Source organism: Eleutherodactylus coqui, chromosome 12 (genome assembly GCF_035609145.1).
Source record: "Eleutherodactylus coqui strain aEleCoq1 chromosome 12, aEleCoq1.hap1, whole genome shotgun sequence".
Taxonomy (NCBI): domain Eukaryota; kingdom Metazoa; phylum Chordata; class Amphibia; order Anura; family Eleutherodactylidae; genus Eleutherodactylus; species Eleutherodactylus coqui.
Genome location: NC_089848.1, coordinates 94,568,750 through 94,595,195, shown reverse-complemented (window position 1 = coordinate 94,595,195; position 26,446 = coordinate 94,568,750). Strand labels below are relative to the sequence as shown.

At 43.9% G+C, this 26,446-nt stretch overlaps 1 protein-coding gene across 1 annotated transcript in view; it reads left to right on the top strand.

Annotated features, from left to right (window-relative positions):
* The window catches only part of CDK6 (cyclin dependent kinase 6), a 138,146-nt gene that overhangs the window by 62,907 nt on the left and 48,793 nt on the right, over positions 1 to 26,446 (top strand). Inside the window, exon 4 of the mRNA XM_066585728.1 lies at positions 10,328 to 10,495. Coding sequence (XP_066441825.1) covers positions 10,328 to 10,495 — 168 coding nt within the window. The remainder of the gene's footprint in view (positions 1 to 10,327; positions 10,496 to 26,446) is intronic.

Sequence of the window (26,446 nt, the reverse complement as noted above, 5' to 3'; positions counted from 1 at the left end):
CTTATATTAATTTTTGTTCAAAAAGGTTTAACTTTTTACATGTATAGCTGCCTGGACGCTATTTAAATTGACTTTTTTAATTAACTGTTACCAGGGCTTAATTTTGGAGTAGGGCTTATATTTCAAGCATCCTCAAAAAGCCTGAAAAATCATTTTGCATCTTCAAAAATTCTGGAAAATCATGCTATGTCTTATTTTCAGGGTATGTCTTATTTTCAGGGAAACAGGGTATTAAGTGATAAGAAAGTGACACAAGAAAGGTGATTTTTAAAACAGTGCATGAAAATTCACTTATGCAGTAAGACTGAAGAGTACCTGGGAGATACTTCCTCAATATACAGTAAATTGTAGATATAGAAGTACCATCAGTACTATTTACAGTTTTGTAAACTCCTCTTTCAAAGCTCCCATAGGTAAATCTTAACGAGACAATTCCCGAAGATAAGGATCATGTGGTCCCTGTAATTGGGTTCTGTAATTTCGCCATTTCTTGTGTGACAGCTGTGCATTTTACCACTTTCCAAGGTCCAATTACATATAGTCATATGATATCCTTCAGAAACTAGACCGCCACAATTAGTTGTCAGAATGGGAAAAGTCTGTTCACATTTTTTTTTTATCCTAGCCATAGTCTCATCCATTTACGTCTCTCATTACGGCTGTCTATGAAAGAACTCTTTGGGATGTGTGTAAAAAGTTTAGCTTTTTTTGTTCAGACTGTATTTTGTCTGTTCAGTTTTGTGTTCTTCTTTTCGGCCTGGTTTAAACATTACAACACTAGGGTAAAATTGTGGTCAAAACTAAAATCATAGAGGCCAAAATCAAAAGCAATCTTACGACTATTACAAAAAGTGCAACCATGTGGGAATTTTTGCTATGGCCACAAGTCACCATGTAGCCCGAGGCTTCGTAGTAGTTGATAGTTTCTAGTCTATATCTCGATTTCAGTTCCTTGGGACCCTGTCAAGGATTCTGTGAAAGAGGGTTACTAATTAATGATGAGCGAGCATTGCCCTTAGCGAGTATCTCCCCACTCGAGAGAAAAGGTTCGGCTGCCGGCGCGGGTGACAGGTGAGTTGCGGCAGTGAGCATGGGGAGCAGGGGGGGGGGGAGAGAGGAGAGATCTCCCCTCCATTCCGCCCCGCTCTCCCCCGCAGCTCCCTGCCTGCCGCCGGCAGCCGAACCTTTTTGCTCGAGCAGGCAGGTACTCGCTAAGGGCAATGCTCGCTCAAGCAATTGCCCTTAGCGAGAATGCTCGCTCATCACTATTACTAATTTAAGAGTTTGTGAAGGACATGTGAAGTGGCGGAGCACCCCAAGAAGGGATCTGCCGCAATGGGTGTATGGGGGGGGGTATTGCTGTGAGAAGGACTGGCTAGGCCAATAGCTGTCGTGAAAAGCATTGCCAACCTCAGAAATCTGCAAATTCAGTGGAGATGGAGCGTGATGTGACTGATAAACAGGTAGAGATGAAAAAAAAAAAAACAGGTTATGGCACATGAGTTACATGGGGAACAAACAAATGACTCAATCAAGGCTTGAACATGACTTACCTTTTTAGTAATAACAGCAAAATGCAACGCGTTTCAGGGCGTATGCCCCTTTAATAGACAATGCCGGACTGCGCACAGTTATGGCAGGGAATGGGCTAGTCAACTCACAAAACACAGCAGCCAGTATATGGGTGGTGCCTTTGAGCTTTTTGGAGTTCATACAGCTCTACATGCCCTACTCCCACTCTTGGAAAAGCACAAGAATAGGGCATGGTGCAATATTTTCTTCACACAGACCATCGCCCCTTCTGAATAGCCTCATTGTCTATTTTGGGTCCATGTGCTATTTTGGGCCCATGGGTCCAATGTGTGTAATACATAAACCGTAGGGAGCCCATTTATGGCCATATGAAAAGGGCCATTTAACACGGAACGACCCGTTGGGCGCTGAGTGCCAGACAGTCGGCGCAGCGATGATCGCTCCTATGCTTTTGAGTACATGGAGGCACAGGCCGCTCGTTGTGCATTTTTTATGCATGCTTAAACTTAACGACGCGCGATAAGGGAACAAATTATTGTCCGTCGTTAACTATTCCAGCTAACTGTATAGGAATATTTCAGGGGCTCTGTCGGGACACAGACGCTAGTTTTAAGGCCTAGAATATGACACAAATTAAGTGTAGCACCCCGGTTTCAAAACATTTATTTCCTATCCAACGGAATCACCACCAATCTGTTGAACAGCGACCCTGTTTCTCTGTCCCCTTTTAGCCACAAGTGCAAGATGATCTAATGTAAGGCTTGAGGGACAGTTAGGACTGAAAGCCTCATGGAATCTGGGGACTTTACGTTTAAATGGTTGGACTCTATGTTCCCTTCTAAGGATTGTCTTGCCGGCTAACGGTGTGTTAAAAGGTCATTACAGGGTTAGCTGGTGATGGATCTGATGGTGTTCTGCCCAGTGATGGAGTGGCCAGAAACAGCATTGGATTGGCTGTGAGTAAATAGCGGGAGCTCGCCTCGGTTGTCTGGCAGATGAGGTGGCCTGACAGCAGCTGATGATTGGCACAGGGGTACCAGCGGGAAGGTACAGAGATTATTTATGGAGCTGCTGAGTGGAGGAGCTGTCATCTTCTGTAAAGAAAGCAGCTTCCCGCCCTCCCTCCCTTAGGTGTGTTGCGGTGTAGTTAATGGGGGATTGTCATCCGCATAAACTTGGGGAGAGTTTGGTGGTAAACTTGTGTCTGTATGACAGAGTTTATATTGTAATGTTATGTTCATTCATTGGTTAAATTTATCCCCTTTGTTATTAACCCCGTTAATAAACACCGCGGCCTTTATTTATCCAAGATTGGTGTCCGTGTCTTTTATTTATAGAGGTTGGTAAGTTTTATTAAAGTATAAGATTCCATGTAGCAAGACCTTCCCTCTCCCCCACAAAACAATGGTGGGCTTCTTAAAAAAAAATAATAGTTTATGTGCATTAAAATCTAAAGTGGTGTAAAAAATCACATCAATAGACCAACAAATCAAAACTGTTGCATGAAAAGTAAAAATGCCTAAAGCGTGTCTGGTCCTAAAAGACCACAATTCTCCTGGATGTCAACCAGTTGACATATAAGATGGGCCACGGAAAAGTAATTGGGTACCACACTCTCATGAAAGCTGTCTAAAAGAAAATCTATCTTTATTACCCATAGCAACCATTGAAATTGGTTGCTGGGGTCAATAAAAGCAAATTTTCTTTTAGACAGCTTTCATAAGAGTGTGGTACCCAATTAGTTTTCCGTGGGCCATCTTTTATTTAAAATTCAGTGATTTTACAATAAAGTCATGGATTAGGTTAAAGTTCATATACCGCAGTCCTACAGTAATATATAGGAAATAAATTCACTGTCCCATTAAAGCCATCCACCTAATAACGCTCCTTCATTTCTTCCCCCTTGGATAAGATTGCTAGTATGCCTATCAGCTGCCAGTTCGGTCAGGTTTCCCGATAGTATGATAGCCTCCTTTACAAGTTTTGTAATGTCAGATTTCCGGAATTGGGACGGCAGCCAATTGTGGTCATTGAATTTTGTCTCAAACTGCCCCAGTAAACAATGTTTTGTATTGTATTGAGAGGGTGAAGTTCTCATTAGAGCTCAATGAAAGACGATGTAGAGTCAAGGGCATTGGAAGATGGGTGAGCGCGCAGGCGTGGACCTGGAAATGCACCGGTGTCCTTTGCACCCGTCTGGGTCATCTACTTTATCTGGGTAGGGAGTCCAGTTGAGGGATGTTTTTGACATATGTGCTAAGTATCATAACACAATAACAAGTAATTGCCAGCAATTAGGGCTCATTTACATCAGGGGGTTTGTTTTCCGCTCTACTGTTCCATACGAAAATCAGCAAAATATTGGTTCCATGTTACCATATATACTCGAGTATAAGCCTATTTTTTTAGCACATTGCTGAAAAAGCCCCCCTCGGCTTATACTTGAGTGAGGGAAGGGTTAATTTAAAAAAAAAAACAAACCTCCATACTCACCTCCCAGCCGGCGTCTGTGTCCCCGGCGGTGGTGCAGCAAGCTGCTTGAATTTCTGTGTTCCCGGCAGTGATGCGGCAAGTTGCTTGAACTCTCCCGGCTGTCCTCCCCCGCCATCCTCTCTGCTTGGCTCTTCCATCCCCCGCCGTCAATGCTTTGATTGGATCGAGCACCAGTCAATCACAGCCGGTGCGCAATCATTCACAGCCAATCAGTAAATGACTGGCGCTCGATCCAATCATAGCGCTTACTTACACAGCACTGACGGCGGGGGATTTCAAAGCCGAGCAGAGAGGACAGCGGGGAGAATTCTAAAGCAGCATGCCACACAGACACAGACGCCGGCTGGGAGGTGAGTATGGAGGGGTTTTTTTTATCCAGTATATACTCGAGTATAACTAGGCTTATACCCGAGTCAATAAGTTTTCCCAGTTTTTTGTGGTAAAACTTATTGACTCGGCTTATACTCGGGTATATACGGTACTTACCATTGACTTCAGGGGGATTTTCAGACCTTTAATAATGCTTAGTTCAGTGCCTTTCTTTTTGCTTTAAGGTTGTTTTTTTTAACGGAAAACTGCAGACTGCGGCGCCTTGTTTCTGCTCTGAAAAGGGAAACAAATGGAAATGTATTCACTGTGATCTGAAGTTTCTGTATATACCGTTAGTCTTGGCTGCCTGGTGGATTGCTTTGCATTTGGTTCCATTTTTGTTTTCTCTTTAACGGATCTGTTTTTACATAAGCATGCGCAGTACGAAAGAAAGAGAAGAAGGCGAAACGGATCTGTTTTTACATAAGCATGCGCAGTAGGGAAGAAAGACAGAAGAAGGCGAAACGGATCTGTTTTTACATACATAAGCATGCGCAGTAGGGAGGAAAGACAGAAGAAGGCGAAACGGATCTGTTCTTTTTTTTTTGTTTTTTTTAATGAGCATGTATAGAAGCAAAAAATGATAAAAAGGCGATACTTTAAAAATAGCACGAAATGCAACCAAATATATGAGATGGTTCATTTTTTTTTACAGGTCCGTAAAAAAAATGTAAGCTATGCTTTCCGTTTTGCATAGTTACTTAGTATGCAGGGCTGAATACAGACAAATGTCCATCCAGTTCAGTCTGTTTCCACCCCTTACTTATTGATCCAGAGGAAGGCAAAAAAAACCCCCAATGAGGCAGAAGCCAATTTACCCCATTTTGGGGTAAAAAATTATTGGCAGTTAGAATAATCCCTGGATCAACGTTTAAAGGTTCCTGCCTGACTGCAAGACCCGGATCAACAACCCTGCTGGTTATTTAATGTCTATATTCTGAAATGTTTTGTTTTGCTTTAATTCCATTTTTCTATCGGTTTCAATTTTAAAAGAAGCATCCGTTAAAAACAGAAAGCAAGATGCTGATATGATCGAACGCTTAGGGTTTATTCACACGAATGCATTTGCATGCGCAGTACGCTGTGAGTAGAACCCATTGATTTCAATGAGACCGTGCCTGCAGTTTCAAGCGCGGAGTCCTCCGCTCCGACCCCTGTGTATTTGTGGCACTGACAGCATGCGCCCGCTTAGCTGATCGGTTGGGGTCCCGAGCAACGGACCCCAGCCGATCAACTATTGATGACCTATTCTGATGATAGGTCGTCAATAGTATTTCCCTGGAAAACCCCTTTAACTTTAATGAGTTGTTTTTACTCATGCATTTTTCACAGACTCACAGGGTTAAAGCATGTATCACAGACCACAGAAGGACGTGCAATGTCCACTGTGCCCACAATGCCTCCATAAAAATAACTCAACACCCCAGTATCATATGGACAAGACATTTACATGCAAAAGTTAGCTATATTACCCCCTAGTGTTACCGCAGATCGATTATAACAGTACCAGCCTTGGGGCTCTTATAACCATGACCTTGGTTATGCCATAAAATCAGAGCAGTCCACGGCTCACCCAAAACTGACAGTATATACACTCATTGTCAAAAAAAAGTACCTAGAAGGAATTGTCAGAATCGAATAAAAACTCTATGTGTATGATTGTAAAGGTGCAATAATTGATTACAATATCAGAGGGAAAAAAAATTGTTGCAGAAAACTGAACCCTTGAACCTTCTGGAGGCATACAGGGTCTGTATGGTATCCTGCGGCATATCATATTTGCTGTAATGGAGCCTCTAGATCATGCAAACTCATAGGCTGTCGAAGTTGGCGTCCCAGATGGTCCCATACATGTTCTATTGGTGATAAATCTGGCAACCAGGCAGTCACGGAAGTGTGATAATGTTGTGGGGACGTTCCTGTGACCCTCTTTTGTGCGGCCGAGCATTATAATGCTGAAAAATACCTCTTGGAAGCCACCTTGAGAGGAACACGTGGCTGCAGGACGTCCTGAATATATCGTTGACACAGGAGCCGGTAACAATAGCGCCACTTCTCTTTGGATGGTGGACAGCAAAACAGTTGGAGCTGCTCGTGCTCGTCGGTCAATCAGATGATCTTCTCTACTGCTGGTGTGTCAACAGCCTCCCAAGCAAGGTCGCCTTGTGTGTGTGCCTAGCAGTCTGGGTAGAACGGCCCAGGTGACGGGCAATTCATCAGTATGACCATCCAGCTTCTTGCAATCAAATAATGCGCCTCCTCTCACATTCTGTTAACTGGCCGAAATCTCTTTGATTGCGTCGTAGTGGTCAACAAGCTCTACACAAGTGGAAGAAGAGGTCACTACACACATGGAGCCTCTGAGAGCCTTTTTACAGGCCAAGAGTGGAACCACTTTTAGGGCCTCCGGTGGCAAGACCGTTCATTTAATCACCACAACTCTAATCATTTGCATATCTGTCTGAGATGTAACTGCATGCCGAGTTTTGCAGCAAAGCGACAACTACTTCTAGGGGCGGGATGTTTTTGAGTGTAAGAACAGTTCTAGCACTACGAATTCTAGGCTTTTTTTCTTTTTGGCTGCCACTGTTGGTCTTCTTCAGCATACAGATGGCTTCAAGATCAAGGACACTGTAGTTTATGAAACACTGTAAGGGTTGTTCACCGGGTCCACAGGTCATTCATACATGGTCTAGTGATCAGGAAGACTCTAGAATTAAAGAAACTAAATTCACCATGTAGTGGCATTCTGACACGTGAAGCCATTAATCATCCATGTGGCCGACCTGACAGTTTATGTAACTTCACCAACTCTTTGATTGATGCAGTGAATTTTTGGGTTTTTCATATTCATGATAACATTATGCAACAGCTTGAGAGAATATTTATATCCATGTTACTCGGTATACATTAAATATTAAATACATTAAAGTAGCCCTCCAGTCAAGAGCTCAGACTTGATTTGTCAGTCACTACCTACAGGGGATGATTACCTGCTATTTATTTTTCCTCACATCTTCTTCCTTGGCTATTCTTTTGCTTAGCTTTATTAGAATAGCGCTGTGATCTGTGACTGGGGTTTAGCTACAGTGCTTAATCTGAAGTAGTCTGGGACACACCTCCTATCTCATCATCATTGGTTCAAGCTACAGAGGAGGCAGTCTGAACCAATGATGAGATAGGGGGTGTGTCTCAGACATTTTTTTTCCATTTCACTCCACTAAGAAACCTTTTAAAAGTTTTTCAGTATAATATATAGTACATTAAATAGTACCATTGAAGCCCTCAGATAGCTATGTCAAAGGATTGTCACCTAGCTTTACCATAAATAGAAATAGCAGTGGTCTAATAGAGGTGATAATAACTCAACAGAAGATGAAGACTCATGGACTATATTAATGAAGTTATGTGTTCAATTTTCCTGCAGCACCACCACAGGGGAAATGAAGCATTGCACAGTGTACATTCAAATTAATGGGTTGTCTTTGTAATGCAGGACAGGTCATCTCCATGGGATCCATAGAATAAATTATCGATTGTATGATTCTGGGACTCTTGCCAACCAAGAGAAAGAAGGGGTCATTTGCCCATTCATTGCTTAGACAGGCACAGCAGCCCATCCATACGATGGCTTTGACTGGTACTGAAGCTTTGCCCCATGATATGTGGGTCAATTCCCCACAAATTAAACCTATCCTAAGCATAAGTTCTGGAGAACCTCTTTAGGGATTTACTTACTAGGAGAAGCTGCCTCGAATAAAGTTCATACATTTTCTCCATGGTTTTGTGTGTTTATGAAGTAGGTTTTAGATGTTATTTGGGGTCTGCAGAAACTACAAAGGGGTTAAAACAACTTTGCTTTGGAGCAGTTGCTAAACCTTTCTCTCTGTGACTGCAAGGCATTGTTTTATCTCTTTAATCAGCAACCAGCTGGCTTGTCAATGAATAGCGCTGTGGGCCCCTGGCCACGTTTCATGTGAGGTCTTGGCTGGGTGGCCAAGCAGGCAGCTCGCATCCAGTGTCAGAGCTATTCAAGGCTATTGGCACAGCAGTGTCCCCATTAATTTCTGCTTGTCACATGCTGTCATGCAAGTTACACCAGAGAGGAAATGACCGTTAAAGAGAAAAAAAAGTTGCTCGGGCTCTTCCAAACATTATCTCTGAGGTTAGATGAGTGGAGACAATTAGCTTCTATCCAGTAACAGCTGCAGGAAAGGGGAGCCGAAGAACCAAGCCCCATGCAATAACGTACCTTTCCTGCCTGCCCGCCGCAGCTTCGGTTATCAACATCTGCCACATTGAAGTCCCTCAAACTACCAGTTAGAGAAGTGATATTCCATTTCCTGAAGCCACAGTTCATTCATTAAAGCCATGTGCGTTGGCCAACGGAACATCTGAAACACAATCATCATTTTCATATCTCTCATAGTATTTACGAAAACCGTTAGTCCAACTTAGGGATGCGTCGCAGTAAAGTCCACTCCACTAGTTATGTAATGGCCGGTAATGAAGGCATGTGATGTGTTATCCATGATGCCAAGTTTAACTGTGAAAAATACATACTGTATGACAAGTCCTCCGTTCTTTAAAAAGATAATTTAGTTTCGAAAGAAAAAACATTTTCAGATGCCCATTCCAGGATTGTGAGTCAATAGAGCGGTGTCACTCATTTGGGACATCAACTAGTTAAAATGGAAGTTTCCCCTCTGTGGAGGCCCAGGATAGTTCATTGCTGCAATGGACACTGTGCAATGCTTCATGTCTCCTGTGGTGGTGCTGTAGGGGAAATGAACACTTGCTACAAGGCAAGCTGACTGATTGCTGGGGGTCCCAGCAGAGAGGCACACTCATATTTACAACTTTTTTTTTGGGGGGGGGGGGGGGTTGAAGGACTCTTCTAATAAAATTGAGTTGATAAAGGAAGGATTTAATTATAAATTCCAGAGCGAGTGTCTGCTTTGAACAGCCTTTCTCTTTCTAGATAATAAGATATCAAGAAGAGATAATAGAGGAGAACTCATCTGATTGGAATCCCTTTATTAGCCCATGCAGAGAGCAAGTAGATCTGGAGGAGCTCTGATATATGTGCATTGCATAGATAAACATTAATTTCAATGGACACCACTCATTTTTCCTGTAGTGTTGATGCAGAAGAATTAACCATTGAAGGGAGCTGAACAGCTCCGGCAATCCCTTTATGCTAGAAAATATTGAAAATAAGTTGATCACATGAAGTCCCACTGCTGAGGCCAGCACCAATCAACTGTGATCTACAGAAATATTTGGTAGCAAGTGTTCAGTTTCCCTGTAGTGCCCCCACAGGAGAAATGAAGTATTAAATGGTTTCCATAAAAAATAATAGATTGTTCATGGAATGCACAGATAGGCAGGGTTGTACAAAGATGGTGGTGCTCTTAGTATCCATTCTCTGGCTAACTGTTGAAGGCCCTAAAAACAAAATAGACGATTGATTATTTTGCAGGAACGGATGAGGACTCGATGCACTAAGGATATTTGAAAAGTTTTAATATATCGGATTCTGCATCCGCAGAGATTTTTTTGAACAAAAGACCCTTTTACATCTCAGTAATCGGAGGCTGATTACCCACTGAAGAACAGTATGGTTGTTAGGCATTGTGTATCCCTAGCAACCCGACTGTCACTAATGTTTGTGTCAAAATTGGATTGACAAAGAACTGACTGCAGGTATGGGAAGTAGCAGTTAGTCAGTAGTTCAGTTACACCATTCACTGTCTCAGTCTGCTGTAGTAATCAGATTTTTAATAGAATAAACTCTCTAAAGGGTTGTCCTCTGGGTTCGGCTTCTGGAATCAAGGTCAAGCTTAGGTTTCCATTGTATCAGATACTTGACATTTTCTGGTGATTAGTAATTGCGATGATTTATTCATCTCCTTTTTTTCCGTTTACTTAGGACATGATGCATCAACTTCTTCAAGGATTGGACTTTCTCCATTCACACCGAGTAGTACATCGAGACCTCAAACCTCAGAACATTCTGGTCACTAGCAATGGACAGATAAAGTTAGCAGACTTTGGCCTTGCCAGGATCTACAGCTTTCAGATGGCACTTACGTCAGTGGTATGTTTTATATATATGCTATTAATGTATGTATTGTATGGAAAGGACACTGGCTACACTCCTGCCAGCTCAAGATTCACAATATTCTGCTTGAAACGTGGATGAGGATACATTTATATGAAGTGGAATTGGCGTGGAATTTCTCCAGCAGAAATTACGCACCAAAAATCCGTGTCAAATTTCACACCATTGGTGCGGATTGTGCTGCGGACCCGCAGCAGACCTCACCTTTTATAGGTGAGAAATCTACTCTACTGCATATCTTAAGGCCCATTTAGACACAACGATTATCGTGCAGTTTTCGTTAAGCCGTCGCTCATCGTTGTCTTTCAGCATGCTGAAAGACAACGATGAGCCTTATCAGGGATTCACAGCGGGATACAGCTGATGCTATTGTTTTCAGATGTATCCCGCTCCCTGATGACAGGCTGGGTATGAAGAACACAGCAGTTCAGCTGTGTTCTCCACACCCCACTCGGAGCGCTCGGCTGTAAAACAGTCGGGCGCTCCGAGCAGAGAACAGCTGGATGCAGAAGACAAGCGGCCTGGCTTGTCTTCTGCATCTTCCGGTCAGAGCGCAACTTTTGAGCGATCATCTTGTACTCTAACTGACATAACGATTATCACTCAAAAGTCGCTCAAAAGACATCTTGTGAGCGATAATCGTTGGTTCTAAATGGGCCTTTACCCTCTTCGGTTTGTGAATGCCATATACAAGATCACAGTAAATGATATGAGCGAGCTTCGCTCTTCTCAAGTAACTGCTTACTGGTCCGAACAGGCTCGGGGGTCGGCGGGGGTGAGCGGGGTGTAGCAGGGGGAGAATGAGAGAGATCTCTCTCTCTCTTCCCCCTGCTCCCTCCCCCTTCCCCGAGCCTGCTCGGACCAATAAGCAGTTACTCGAGAAGAGCGATACTCGCTCAAGTAACTGCTTTATCCGAGCGTGCTCGCTCATCTCTAATACTGATGCATAATTGTGATACATCTGGGGATTGTCATGGCCAATTGGGCAGCATTATTAGGGCATATGGACTGCCCACGAGGAGCAGCTCTCATTCTGAAAGACCAATAGAATTCATTGCAATGCCCGCATGTGATACTACATTTCCCCTATAGTGGCCGCTGTAGAGAAAACTGCAGCTTCACCTTTTCAAATCAGCTATTTGCTGGTGATCTTGGAGGTCAGATCTGCGACTCGCAGCTTATTTTGGTGGTAGTCCTTATGTCTTGCATGTTTTTGCGTTGTATTAACCAGAACCTGGACCTATTACTGCACTTTTTTCTATAGTTCAGAGTATCATATTTCCCGGTTGCCTCTTAGTCACTGGTACATTTCGAGTAATACACTTTATCAGAAATAGGACTTGCCATTTCTAGAATTACTAAGTCGGAAACTACCAGGCTGTCTGTCCTCCAGAATCGAACAGAAAATCATCTCAAGCCTTACAGTTCATGTTAGGTTTGAGCCTTAAGAATGTAAAACATGTAAGATCTGAACTACACAGATGATTTCCCTGCAGCACCAATACCTGAATCACATAGGGTCTGTTCACACGGTGCAGTAGGGATGTAGTTCTTTCCATATGGCAAACACCGCATGGGATGTTACAGCGAATTTCCGTTGTTCCGCAATATGCAAAGAATAGAACCCATTGATTTCAATTGGTTTGTTCTCATTTCCTTGCCACAGCCAAGCACATTGCTCTACTCAGTTTCCATCACTCCCATAGAAGTGAATGGGAGTTACAGAAAGAGCATAGCACAGCCTGTTACACTAGTTCCATAACTCGGGAGCTGTGGAAGCATGTAGCTTGTGCTGCCGTTTCCGCAACTCCTGACCATCCCTGGCCACTGCATGCAGCCTTACCAGGGAACTAAGTACTGCAGATTATCTATCAATCTAATATGGTATATCCGTGGATCTGTCGTAAAAGTCAGACATGGGAATACAGTTTAAGGTACTGTTGGACATATTGATTAACAGTTTATGAAATAAGACAAGTGAAGAGAGAGTTGTTTGATTTGGTCCAAATTGCGCCATTGTTTCCATTCACTGACAGCAAATAGTGATTTTGAAATCTATGAGGAACTGAAATGCAACATTTATTGCATAATTGCCTAAGCTGTAATTATAGAATCATGTAGCTTTATGTGCACAAGAATGGACAATTGCTTTAATGTGGCTTCCTGCCCATCAGTGAGTCTTCCTTGCTCATCAACCGCATTGAGAGGGATTATATTTAATTGTCTGAGTGCGCACAGCAGCCGCATTAGCATATTAGTTGTCCTTCGTTTTGCACTCTCCATACCAGTCAGCCTTTCATGAGACTTTTTATTGGTTGCAATTGTAATATATAAATGCAGTTGGAGTTCCATTTTTTTTGTTGCAGAGCTCCAAAGCCATTGAGTCATATGCTAAGATTCTGTCTGCCTATCACCACCATTAGGAGGAGCTCTGGAGCATACTACATGTTGCTTCCATTGAACTCAATAATAAATCTGTATGGAGTGAGCTCCCTCTAGTGTTTGCTACAAGAACATGTGATTTTATCATTTAACTCTTTAGAGCTACACATTGGATTAAAGGGGTTGTCCCGCGCCGAAACGGGGTTTTTTTTTTTTCAACCCCCCCCCCGTTCGGCGCGAGACAACCCCGATGCAGGGACCTAAAGAAAGCTTACCGGAGCGCTTACCTTAATCCCCGCGCTCCGGTGACTTCTATACTTACCGGTGAAGATGGCCGCCGGGATCCTCTTCCTCCGTGGACCGCAGCTCTTCTGTGCGGTCCATTGCCGATTCCAGCCTCCTGATTGGCTGGAATCGGCACGTGACGGGGCGGAGCTACACGGAGCCCCATAGAGAACAGGAGAAGACCTGGACTGCGCAAGCGCGGCTAATTTGGCCATCGGAGGGCGAAAATTAGTCGGCTCCATGGGAACGAGGACGCTAGCAACGGAGCAGGTAAGTATAAAACTTTTTATAACTTCTGTATGGCTCATAATTAATGCACAATGTACATTACAAAGTGCATTATTATGGCCATACAGAAGTGTATAGACCCACTTGCTGCCGCGGGACAACCCCTTTAAGAGCTCTGTGTAAGAAAATTGCATCCTGACTGCGTACTAAATGAATTTGCACTGGATTTTTGACCTGAAAACAAAAAAAACTCCCTCTATATAACACATTGGCAAGCAATTCTTTACCTGTCAGCTCCAATAAAGTAAAATGTTCAGTATTTTTCAGACATTACATATTTTTGCCTCGGTAAGTGTTCTGGCCCGTTGGCTTCCCTCACCTCCTCCTCCTGCCAGTCCACTTCTTCTGTGCAGCAGGCGCCGCATCATCCTTCCCTGTGCTAGTGCCGTCAATACCCAGCTTTTCCATCCCCAACCAATCCAACACACCAATCTACTGAGTAATAGGCTCTACGTAGTCCTGTCAGTCGTCTTTGATTCTTGGTTTGACCCGTTCATGTATACCCAGGTTTCCCAACTTCTTCTCTCTTGACCTTAGCTTGTACCTTGACCATGATTTATCTGTTGCCGCCTGCCCTGACCCTTTGCCTGTCCTGACCTCGGCTTGTGATATTGACTGCATTGTCAGCTTTAACTGCACCAGGACTACTGTTGGGGTAACGGTCCCTGCAGCTAAGACCAGATTGGCCAGATCCCTCAAAAAAGGGTGAAAACCAGAGGTCCCCTAAGTGCGCCCTCAGGAGTAGCCAACAGCCAAATCAGTCAGTAGCACGGTGGATACATATGCTCTTCGTGACAGTATGTATATAACGCAGTCAGACATTCTGTAACCGTGAGTACAGGGATACAGTCACAGCAAGACACCTTTTAACCCTCTCTTGACTGTCTGCATTTTGACGTAGACTTGCAAATACCAGAAGACTGAAATAGGGCAAGTTCTGTGCAGCGTATCAGTTCTTGTGGGAAAATATGCTCCAGTGAGTTATTGGCACCAGTGCTGGAATGTGGCATTTAAAAGCACCTTTTTACAGTGGGAAGGAATTACTGAAGAATAAACAATCCAGCAGTGCTAATCGGACCGCGGTAATCGCATAACCCAGAAGTCACTCATTGCCGGTTATTTTCATGCATTTATAATGTAAATGATTGAATTATCTATTAGGCTCCATTCACATCTGCATTACGCTTTTTACGCCAAGCGCTTCCGTGTTTTTTGCGTGAAGAATATTGTAGTCTGCAGTGCTATATTTGCTGCATAAACCTGACCGGGCTCCAGATAGCAACTAAAGTAGTTAAAAATGGGACCATAAAATATCCTTTTGCTCCTAAATTTTTAGATTTAGGGGCCAAAGTTGCCCAAGTGTCTTTTTGTTTTTTGCGTCTTGTTTTAAGTATGTGGTCCTACCACATGATGTAGATTTAAAGGGATTTTCCAGGACTAAACTGTTGATGTCGTATTTGGTTGCTGGTCAGTCCACAGTCTAGTGGAGTGTTGTGTAAACACTGCTGCTGGTGAGTCCACAGCGCAGTATAAGGGCACCTTCACACGGGCGTATTTGCGCGTGTATTTGCGTGCGTAATATGCAGATCATAGAGCTCATTGATTTCAATGGGTTAATTCTTATTCCCCGATTTTGCACACATATAGAAATAGAACATGCTGTATTTTTTTTTGGTGCATTTGTGCACTAAAGATCCCCATAGAAGTCTATGGGGGGGGGGGAGTGCGCAATAAGCAAGGGCATGTGTGAAATACTACGCAATTCAGATGGGAAAACATCTTGTTTTGTTTTTGTACCCGAGAAAATCCTATTCGCAAAATGGGGAGAATGGAACCTATTGATTTCAATGAGTTCATTCTCACTTCTTTTTTCGCGTCCGCTGTCATCACGGGCACTGCACATACCCACAATCACCGACACCCCATTAGGCTAATTAGGCTGCCTATCCACAGGCGATGACCTGCTGGTGATAAATCACCCATGGATCACGCTATGAAAAGCCTTCCATAGGCTAATTATGGAAAGCGCAGCCCGACATCTACGAGTGGAGAACCATAGCGATTCTCCGCTCGTGGGCTTAAAATCGCGGCATGCTGCGATTTTCCGCGATTATCCGCGGTGGGCCTATCAGTGCTCCCCCCTCCACCCCCGTAGCAGAATATCACTAGCGCTATTCCGTCCTGGCCGTGGATGGGCAGCCTTAGTCATTTAAATCAGGACGGGGTGATTCCCCCACCCATGTGAATGAGCGGTGCCTGCGCAAATATGTTCAGTTTACAAAAATATCTTTCAATAATCTTTACAAAAAATGGCGCAGGAGTTTTGCGATATACACTTGTCTGTTTAATCCCTTTAATAAGATTGATTTTTAATTTTATGACAAAAACCTTTCATTTGACTCCTTTGAATTTTCTGACTTTTTTTGTTAGCCTAAAGCCTTACGTAACAGATCTCATTATAAGTCCATTTTATCTGCCAGGATTTTTTGGGATCCGTCATAGCTGTCAGGGCTCCAGGAAATTCAAAGCAGAGTAATGCTACAATGTTGGCAACACCATTACAGAAGTAAGACAATATTAGTAGGACTTTGGGTTTACAGTTGCGTAATCGGAAACAATCCCATTGTTGGAATGGATCTAGTAATAACTCACAAAAGTGGGAGTAAAATAAAATTGACCGTCCGCTGAATACAGAGGTTATATCATCTACACATACATAACTAATTCTGCACATATGTATATTGATCAAGGGCTTACAGCAGATCAAAGGCATTTACATTACAGGAACCATGGCGGGAGTCCAACATTGTGATATTGAAAGAATGAAATTCCAGTGCCCCATGGGTGAATCGTACCTGATAATATTCCCTCCCAGGTCGACTGTTTTTTATTTCTGGAGGGCAGCTGCAGTCATTCGAAACAGTAAGAACGCCTATGTGTACTATTTTGTTGTTTCTAAACTTATGTGGACATATCAGTTTTTGATCTTCATTCAAACAGATAAAGGCAAAAACATCCAGATTTTTTTCCCCCACTCCTCGATGGAGAATGTTTTCAGCTATGCCATGTTTAAATGGTTTCCTGCTTTCACAACGCATTTCACATCCCTCCCACAATCAACATTTAGATTGGGGCTTTGATTTATACAGCCAAGAACTTTTCTGTTTACTATCCCCACCGATACTTAACTGTAGTAGACCGCAGCCACACCAGATACCTCAGACAGGACATGATTCCAGCATCTGACAACCCATTGGACGGAGGGAGTAGGGCATGGTTGAGGTGTCCAACAACCTGTTGGACATAGGGAACAGACAAGATAAGATTCAGGTGACCAACAACCTTTTGTCTGGAGGGAAAACAGACAGGACAGGACTTAGGCATCCGACAACCATTCGGATGAAGGGGGAACAGACAGGACTGAAACAAGGACAAAACTGGATCCAGATAGACAGAGATATGCATAGGAGAATAATCGGTGCCAATTTCGGGGCGGGGCTGGGATAAATAAATTTTCGTTATGGCTGATTGGCCAGCTAGGGAGAACTCCTCCCCTCAGTAGTTTTTGAAGCAGGGTAGAGAAGAAAGGAACATAAAAAACTTTGGAATTTCCAACAGAAGACACCTAAGGGACCTTCTGCAGTAACAGAAAGAACTGTAAGAATTCTGACAGATGACACCTGCAGTGACAGCAAAGAGATACTCATCGGTGCCCAGCAACGAATGACATCGACCATGCCCCAAAGGCCCGATCAGGCGTCGTGACTCCACCCCGGCTCCAGTTCTCGATTGCCGCCGGCACGTCACAAAACTTTTGTTTTCATTTTTAGGTGGAATTACTAGTATGTTTAGGGTTATTGTCATTTTATTCTGCATTCTATGATGTTGAGTTACCCAGGACCGGATGTAGCAAAGGAGTTCCGAACCATGACATTTCTATCACCATGCTTTGCTACCAAGTAACTCTGTATTTGCCTTGTCTGTCCAGAGCACATTGTTACAGAAGTCCTGCTGTTTTCCTTGATGCTCATGGGTAAACTTGAGTCTTTAGTTTCCTCCTGGCACCCCTTGGTAAACTCCTGTACTGGCATCAGTAGTGACGAGTCCTTGGATAGAACACACTTCACAAACAAAGAACAAACCAAGATGAATGCCTCTGGATTAAGGGTGCGTTTATGAAGGCCAATGTGGAGCTTCTCTGTTGCCATTTCTGTAAAATCACACCCAAAAAATTCAGTACTTATGGAAACTGCTCCAAAAAGGCAGCAGTTTTTGTAAATGCTTTTAGACATTTAGAATCTAATGGAAGACTCCACTTTTTTTCTGGCAAATTTATACAGAATGCAGAAGAAAAATCCTGTGCTTGCTTCCAAATAATAATCAAACTCGTAATGACCACTTGTCAGCCTTACCCAGAAAAAATTGAGCTAGGCAGTTGAAACTTCCACACTATTCTACATATTCCCCCAGGATGTCGATGCACTTGTGACGCCTATCCTGCAGCTTTTTAAATCCCTGCAAATAGAATTCTTCCGACTTCTGGTCAAACCAGTCATTTGCAGCATTAGTTGCCTCCAAAACACTCCCAAACCGTTATCCCTTTAGGTGTTTCTTGAGATTGGGGTACAGATGGTAGTCAGACAGAGCCAGGTCAGGTGAATAGGGTGGATGGGGCATCAGCTGAAAGCCTAAGGAGGTATTTTTGCAATCCTGGTACCTGCAGTGTGTGACGGTTCATTGTCCTGCAACAGGATGACATCTTTGGAGAGCTTTCCTCGACGTTTTACCATAATATTTTGCCTCAGCTTTGTCAATAACGAACAGTAATATGTTGCATTGATGGTTGAACCCTTTGGGAGGTCGTCTACGAGCAGAACTCTTATCCAAAAAATGGTTGCCATTTGCTTCTGCACTGACCTTTGCATACAGAACTTCTTTGGCCTGGGGGAACCACTGTGCCTCTATTAGACTGTTCTTTTGTCTCTAGATCATAACAGTAGATCCAGGTCTCATCACCAGTTTGTCCAGGAAATCTTATTTCTTGCAAAATGCTCCATAAACAGCCATCGATGTCTCCACACGTCTCCTCTTCTGTTCGGTTGTCAAAAGTTTCGGGATCCACTTGGCTGTAAACTTTCTAATTTTCAAGTTATTGTGAACAATGGCACCAACTCTCTCACTTGATATCCCCAGATATGTAGCAATACTTTTGGCTGATATTCGGCGGTCCTCCATGATCATGTCATGAATGGCTTTCACATTTGCAGGCAAGGAGACGGAGAGAGGCCTTCCACTGGGTTTCTCACTTTCAACATTGAAATGGACAGTTTTAAAATTTGCAACCCAACGTTTAACTGTTGCATAAGAAGTGCCACTGACACCCAAAGTTTGTGACATTTCATCATGGATCTGCTTCGCACCTTTCCCTTGGAGAAACAGAAACCTGATTATGGTTCTATGTTCTTCCACACTGAACGTCTTTGGAGATGCTGCCATGTTCACTTTGGACCAAAAAAAGAAAGATAAGTTAAAATCGTAGGTAGTTGATTTTTGCATCATTGAATATAGACAAACAGACAAGTACACCCTGCCATTTACAGCTTCCTAGCTCAATTTTTTCTGGGTAGGGCTCAGTACTTATCAGCACCCCAGGTGTTTCCTATACCCTGGGATTCCCCCTATGATGCTCTCCCTGGGTGTTGAAGACATCTTCAGGGATTCAGTGCTTTGGATAATTAAATACATATAAAGCCGACTTGGACCAGCGGTGTGGGCTCCTGTCCCCTGACGGGCGATCCGCACCAGGTGAGTCCTTTTCCAATCCACTAATCTACTATTGTTTGGAGCTCTATCTATATATTTACTTCCAACAGGATCAGGAAGCAGGGGATGCCCTGGAATGTCTAGCACAAGATTTTGGCAGACTGCTGTTCCAGGTCAGGCAAGATACACAATATTAGATAAGACAGAAGAAGACTATGCTAACAGAGTTGAAGAGACAGGACAAGGCAAGGCCACGGGAGAGCAGACAGGGCAATGCACTGCAAAGGAGCTCTGGCAGAAGACAGTCACATGAGCCAGCAGTATCGTGACTTGTATCCTGCCCTGGATATCAGTGGGGATGTAGACAACCTGAGTGGTCAGTGGGAGACAGGGAGGAAAGTTAGGACTACTGATGAATGTTATTACTTTGTACCACATTGCGCCCCACAATCTATAAACGTTGACATATCAAGGTGGATACATTACTTTTACAGAACACTAATGTTCCAGAGTATCCCCAAAAAATGTCTTAAAGGGTTTTCTTACTTTTTGTTTTTTTTTATTAAAGTGACCCTCTAGTTTCGGGACCACTTTCTCTCCCAGGACACAGTGGTATATTACCTGCGGTTGTTCTTCTGCAGCAGCAATTTTCTAACTACCACACTTACACTGTGTACTGCTCTTTGCGTCGGCCATCTTGAATGGTCAAAAACAGGGCTGGTGGATTGAATGGAAGGAAGAGAACAACAACGGCAGATAATATACCCCATCTGCCTCTGGCCCTAAGATAGAATTTTGTCCTGAAGCCAGGAAGTTGTTTTAATGCAAAAAATGTTAGAAAAAAAATACAACAAAACCTGTTAATAAAAACGATTCATGTAAGGCCGGCTGCACACGGCGCCCCCCAGAGACCCCCAAACTTACCTGCGGATCCAGCGTCCTTGCTCCCGCATGACGCTTCGGTGTGACGCGCCGCAGCGTCATGTGACACGCTGGCCACGTCACATGACACGCCCATCGCGTCATGACGCGGGGGCGGTAGGCGGAGACGCGATTTCACGCTATCTTCCGCTGTAGCAGAAGACTGCATTGACTGCAATGGAAGCCGTCCGCGTGTACACCCGTGGCAAATAGAGCGTGCCGCGGGTGAGGACGGGAGATTTCACGGGTGGAATTCAGCATCGTGAGCCCTGAGCTATTAGGTTCAATAGAACCTAATAGCTGCGGGCAACGCAGCGGATTTCCGGCGCGAATTACGCGGCGCAAATCCGTCTGTGGGAAGGAGGCCTAAGTCCATTTGTTGTGATGTGTCTCATAGGTGCTTATTTCTTGTATGGCAGCAAGAAGTGCAGCTCTGGAGGTAAATGGCGAATTTCTGTGTCTCTAGTATAAATACAAAAAATGTGAATACCTATAATACAAACACTGTGTTTGTTCTTCTGCCTCGCACAAATGAGCATGCCCTGCATGCGCAAAAAGTACAGCAAAATATGCCAATACGCACGCAAAATCGTCTCGTGCAAAGCGCAAATACGCTGCACTGAGGCACGAGCAAATACTAATACGCCTGTGTGAAGGTGGCATAAGAGTAAACTGATTGTTTTCATTTATTGACAGCAAGCAGAGATCTGCAAATGGTAAGGAAATAAAAAAAAAGGGCTGTTGCATCATTGGAATTGCTCATGTTTTTTGGTGCTTTTTGTGCCATTTTTCATGGTGTTGTCTACCAATGGAGGAGGCATGGTGACATGTTGGTCACACATTACCGTCAATAGGCTTCCATTTTATGGATGAGAGCGCCATCTAGAGGAGACTTGAGGCCGACTGAGTGAGGAGGGGAGCATTGCTTCTGAAATAAAATAGAAATGAATTAGTAAGTGACGTATGCATATCATTTATTTAATTGCCGTGTATTGTTAATCAAGTGGCCACCCTGTAAGGGCCTTTCACGTGTGAATTTGGCCACAAGACGCAATGCAACGCGTCAAAAATTTTGCACCAAAATCTGCACGCCTCTGTGCGAATTGTGATGCGGAATTAAAAATGGCTTAATTTTGCTGGCAATTTCACATCAAACTCTCCATGTAGACATGTGGGTTTTAGTGACGATGTTCGAAGCAGTAGCTTTAGCTGCGTGTTGTGGTGTGTCCTGCAGCCAAATTCTGGCCGCTCTAAGAGGACCCTAAAAGGCATCATATTAGCGTCATCTCACCCATAAAACTTACTTTACTAGCCGGCTGAGGGTGAAGAATCGATCCCTTCTAATGCCCTCTCTTTCCCTAACGAGCCCATATGCCTCCACGATTAGGTTTAGAGTTATCCCGTACTCTATGCAAGTCAGCAGAGAAGAGTCATCTAGCCGAGAAGAGTCACACTGATTGCTGAGCTGCTGAGCTAATCCTCTCTCTCTCGATAGACTGAATTGGAAGTGATTGATTTTTCATCCCCTGCCGGCCAGTGAAGTCTCTTTTAAAGGTAAGATCATAGTGACAGGTTCCCTACCGTTCTAGGGTATATCCACAAGTCATGGAAATGGTGCGGAAATTCCGCAACAAAATCCGCACTGAATTCTGTGGCAAAATTTACACAATTGGATCTTGTCACGGATCTGCAACAAACTTCACCCCTCCAATTAAAAGGGGTGAAATCTGCTGCACATCCGTGGCAAAAACCATGCCGCAATCTGCATCACATGGTACGGATTTTGATGTTGTTTTGGTGCAGATCTGTACCAAAATCTGCAGCTCAAAACACGCAACATGTGAACGCACCCTTAAAAGGTTATTCCCATCACACAGAGCATTGACATATCACTAGGATATGCCATCACTTTCTGATCAAAGGAGTCCGAATGCCATGACCCCCAACTATCCTGAGAATTAAAGGGTTGTGTTGCTTCTTTAGATGCTGTGTTTTAAAGTGACCCTCCAGTTTCGCCACAAAATTCTGCCCTAGGACCGGAAGGGGAGGAAATATATTACCTGCAGTTGTTCTCTGCCAGCCTTCCGATGCGCCGTTTCCAGGTCCTGTTTTTGACTGTCCAAAGTGGCTGACACAATCTTCAGACTACCTAATCCCAACAGGGCATTGGTAGTGTTCAACTACCAATGCATTCTACCTGCGGTGTTATTGGCCAGCACTGATCACATGAGCAGCCCTTGCCAATCAGAAAACAGTGCACAGTGTTCTTTAGGTAGGTAGAAAATTGCAGCAGCCATCTTGGACAACCAACATCAGGATCTGGAATCTCCAGATCAATGGGATGGTAGAGAAGAAGACCTGCAGATAAAATACCCCCTGGCCCCATCATAGGACAGAGTTTTGTTCTGTAAGGCTAGCTTCACATGAGCATGAGTGCTATGTTTTTGCAGAACGAACCGTGCTTTTTTTGCACATGCACCAGTGAATTTCCCGTGATTTTTGCATGCAAGGCTTGTACCGATGCTCCCAGTCATTGAAATACCTAATTAGTCTAATGAGTTCAAGATGCCTACCCAAAGTTTGCTATAAGTTCCTGCACAGCTGGCGGCAGGGATAACCGACTATGCAGGGATAACTTTGAAATGATTGCAGCGCTGCAACGCTCTCATTATCACGACCGGTGGGGGTCTTAGCACTTTTTTGGGCACGAACACCCCTTTAAGTCTGACGTCTGATGTGGTACTTGCATTAATACACGCAGTTTTGTCACAACCACCGGCACGTTTAACGACGCAGTTTGCGGGAATGATTTTTGGGAAAAGACTCCAGGTAGTAAAAAGGGGTTAATATTTTCTTGGCCACTTGAAGGAATCCGTTCTGCAGCGTTCCTTGGGAATTCTGGTCTAAAATCATTACAACTCTTGTTTATTATCACAGATCATAACCCGTGGGTTGGCATGGCTGAATTAGACTATGAAATGACTTGAAAAAGCAGCATTCATACACCGGGTTGTTCTACAAACCGCATTCTACATAGATGTGGAAAAAGGAGCGCTCACAACGGCAGCTTCTGCCAGGGCAGGAGGCGCACGACTACTCGGTGTTAAGACATTTGCAGACAGCCAATCCTCCGAGGCTTCCACTTCAGACACACAGACAGCCTTAGTTTACCCTGCGGACGTAAGGACATGGCAGCCCGGTCGGCCGGTGGCATGTGAGGTTTGGAACACAGAGCTTCAACTAAAATGTAAAACCAACAATGTCCCAAGTTTGTCCTGTTTGGTGTTTATGTGTGATGGCAAAGAACCGCAGCAGCCGGCCCCGATACAGAACGGACAGTCTATATACATTACCACATAGGATCTGTGCTGGCGAGTGTCGAGAAACCAGGAAATGAGACACTTAGGAAAAGAAAGTGTGAAAACGACATTCTTAGTGTCTAAGTGACTGACGTCTTACATAATGGACCTGGAGTGGGAAAACTAGTAGGACAGTAATGGTGGTAGTGTTGCTTCTAGTAACCAATCGGTTATGCGCCTTTAGGCCTCCTTCACATGAGCGTATATGTTTATATGTTCGCCCGTACATACCGTATATTCCCATTAATGAATTTTCGCCACGATCAACTCCCGATTGGAATTGGTGCCACTCACATTGGGCGCTGCTGCGTATATGTAAAAAAATATATATATACTGAAGTGATGGCAAGCAACAATCGGAATAAAAGGCTCGGAATGCCAATTAATGTTTAATCTGAGAGCTCAGTAACCCAACTAGCACAAGACCACTCGTTCCCTTGGGACACTATAGGGAGAATTTATGTGTTTATCAAAGAGAAGACACTCCCAGATCTTGTGTAGAAGTCTGGGCCCAGGAGAAATACATATCACACCAGCCTTATTGCAGTATCAGATGATTTCTAATTTATTCTAAGGTGTATGTGGTTTATATACCATAAATGACATCACAGGAAAAGTACATACCTCCAAGATTAATAGTAATACATGATAGGCTGAAACTAAAATGTTTCACATAAGTTACACCTTTTGAGGTGTTACTATAACATACAACGAAACCGTTATGAATTCAGTGAAAAGGAATGCAAGGGAGGCAGTCTGGAGACTCTTATTTTGTCTGTCTACCTGTACTGGTATAGAAAAGGTTTCATTTAACCCCTTCACTACTTATACTGGCATTATGCTATATCTTTCTAGTCTACAATCCAATAAAAGAATAATTAATTGATACATTGATCTACAATTTTCTTAACAGACACACAGCTATTCCCCATAACTTTTTTATACTTGTACATTTTTTAACTTGTGATCCTATGGGTGCGGTTTGCCACTGGTGGGCATCCGGCACAGGCATCCACTAACCCTTTGTAATCCAATTTTGGATTCAGGGTTTTCTAGGGGGCTTTCTGTTTCTGCCATTATACCATGGCGCCGTCTGCTGGCTAGAGCCAGTACTGCGGTATGGGACATGCTGGAGAGGCCTCCGACAACAGAGCAGCCAGTAATATACAGTAAGAATACCCTGCCGGACGTCTTCCGATATTGGAGCTGTACAGCCTTCAATCAGAATGTCTTCAGACGTCAGACAGTGGATTGGAAAGGGTTAAACCTGTAAATCGTGAGCTTTTCAATAGCTTTTCATGACATATCCATTAAAGGGGTACTTCTATTTGAGACTCTCATGGCATAGGGTACTTCCTCACTGCCGGGCGCTGCCAGCTGTCCCAACAAGTATTGCGCCTGTGCTTTTATATGGAATCTTATGCTCTATATTAATATCTAAACATATACCTGAAATGAAAACACTCAGACGCCAGCCTGGATCTGAAAGGCCGCGGTATTTATTTTAAACGGGGTTACCTTATAAATATTAATAACTCAAAAACCCAACATATATAACATGTAGACTGAGTCCTACATACTCAGATCTACACCAATAACCAATCTTTAATCCATCTTTATACCCGCAGGAGGCGGGCGGCATTCCCTAATTTAAACATGCTGCGACAAGTAGGAAGCTAAACAAGAGGAGAAACCATCTTGTGGTGCTGTATGAAAAAACTGAAGCCGCTGTCCTGTCAGCACCTCCTTATATCACCAATCAGTCCCACCAATCAGCTCTTGTTGCTAGGGCCCGAGCTTCACAGAAGAATCCCTCAGGCTTCTTCCCGCCATTTTCTTCAGACCAATCACCAGGGTTCCAACGTTTCCCCGGCGACCTCCAGAACCTTCCATCCCGCTCACAGCTGACCCTGCAGTGAACTCAAAGAACATCTATTAAAGACCTTCCTCATAAGCCAATACTCTAGTAATTAACGCCCAAAAGACCTTTTAAAACCATTTCCGCTCAGATTCCACGAGGCCTCAGTCCCTAATAGGCCTTCGGCCTTACATGGGAGCCATAATCGCTCACTGAATGCAGGCGGAGTGCACCAGAGATCTCTTTAGGCCGCCCACCTTCATTCAGAGTAAACAGGCAGTCGTCCATAGATGAAGGACTGCCTGTTTACACGGACCGATGGTCGTTTGGTTTCAGGTGAACTAAAAACCAAGTGACCCCGATAAGTTTCCACAGGAAGACAATTGCCTGTAATTTCTCCTTTGAGTGAGCACTCAGGCGACTATGTAAAAGTCGCCCATATGTACAGGATATGCCATGAATGTCTGATAGATGCGGGGCCCATCTTCGAAACCAACACTTTTCTCTATATTCTGGTGCCCCTGCCTGGCTGAATGCAATGGTTGTGGGTGATCAGTACTTATGGTAACAGTGAAGTGAGCTTTCCTATGCTGTTTTCTTAACCCTTTCCAATCCACTGTCTGAAGACATTATGATTTAAGGCTGCACAGCTCCGATGTTGGAAGACATCCGTCGGGGTTCTCTTACTGTATATTGCCAGCCTCTCTGCTGCCGGAGCCTATCCAACGTGTCACCTCATGCAGTACTGGCTTTAGCCAGCAGATAGTGCCGTTGTATAACGGCAGAAAAAGAGTAAGCCCCCTAGGAAAACCTGGATACAAATTGGATTGGAAAAGGTTAAAGGGGTTGTCCCGCGGCAGCAAGTGGGGTTATACACTTCTGTATGGCCATATTAATGCACTTTGTAATATACATCGTGCATTAAATATGAGCCATACAGAAGTTATTCACTTACCTGCTCCGTTGCTGGCGTCCCCGTCGCCATGGTGCCGTCTAATTTCAGCGTCTAATCTCCCGATTAGACGCGCTTGCGCAGAAGGGTCTTCTCCCTTCTCTTGGGTCTCAGCACGA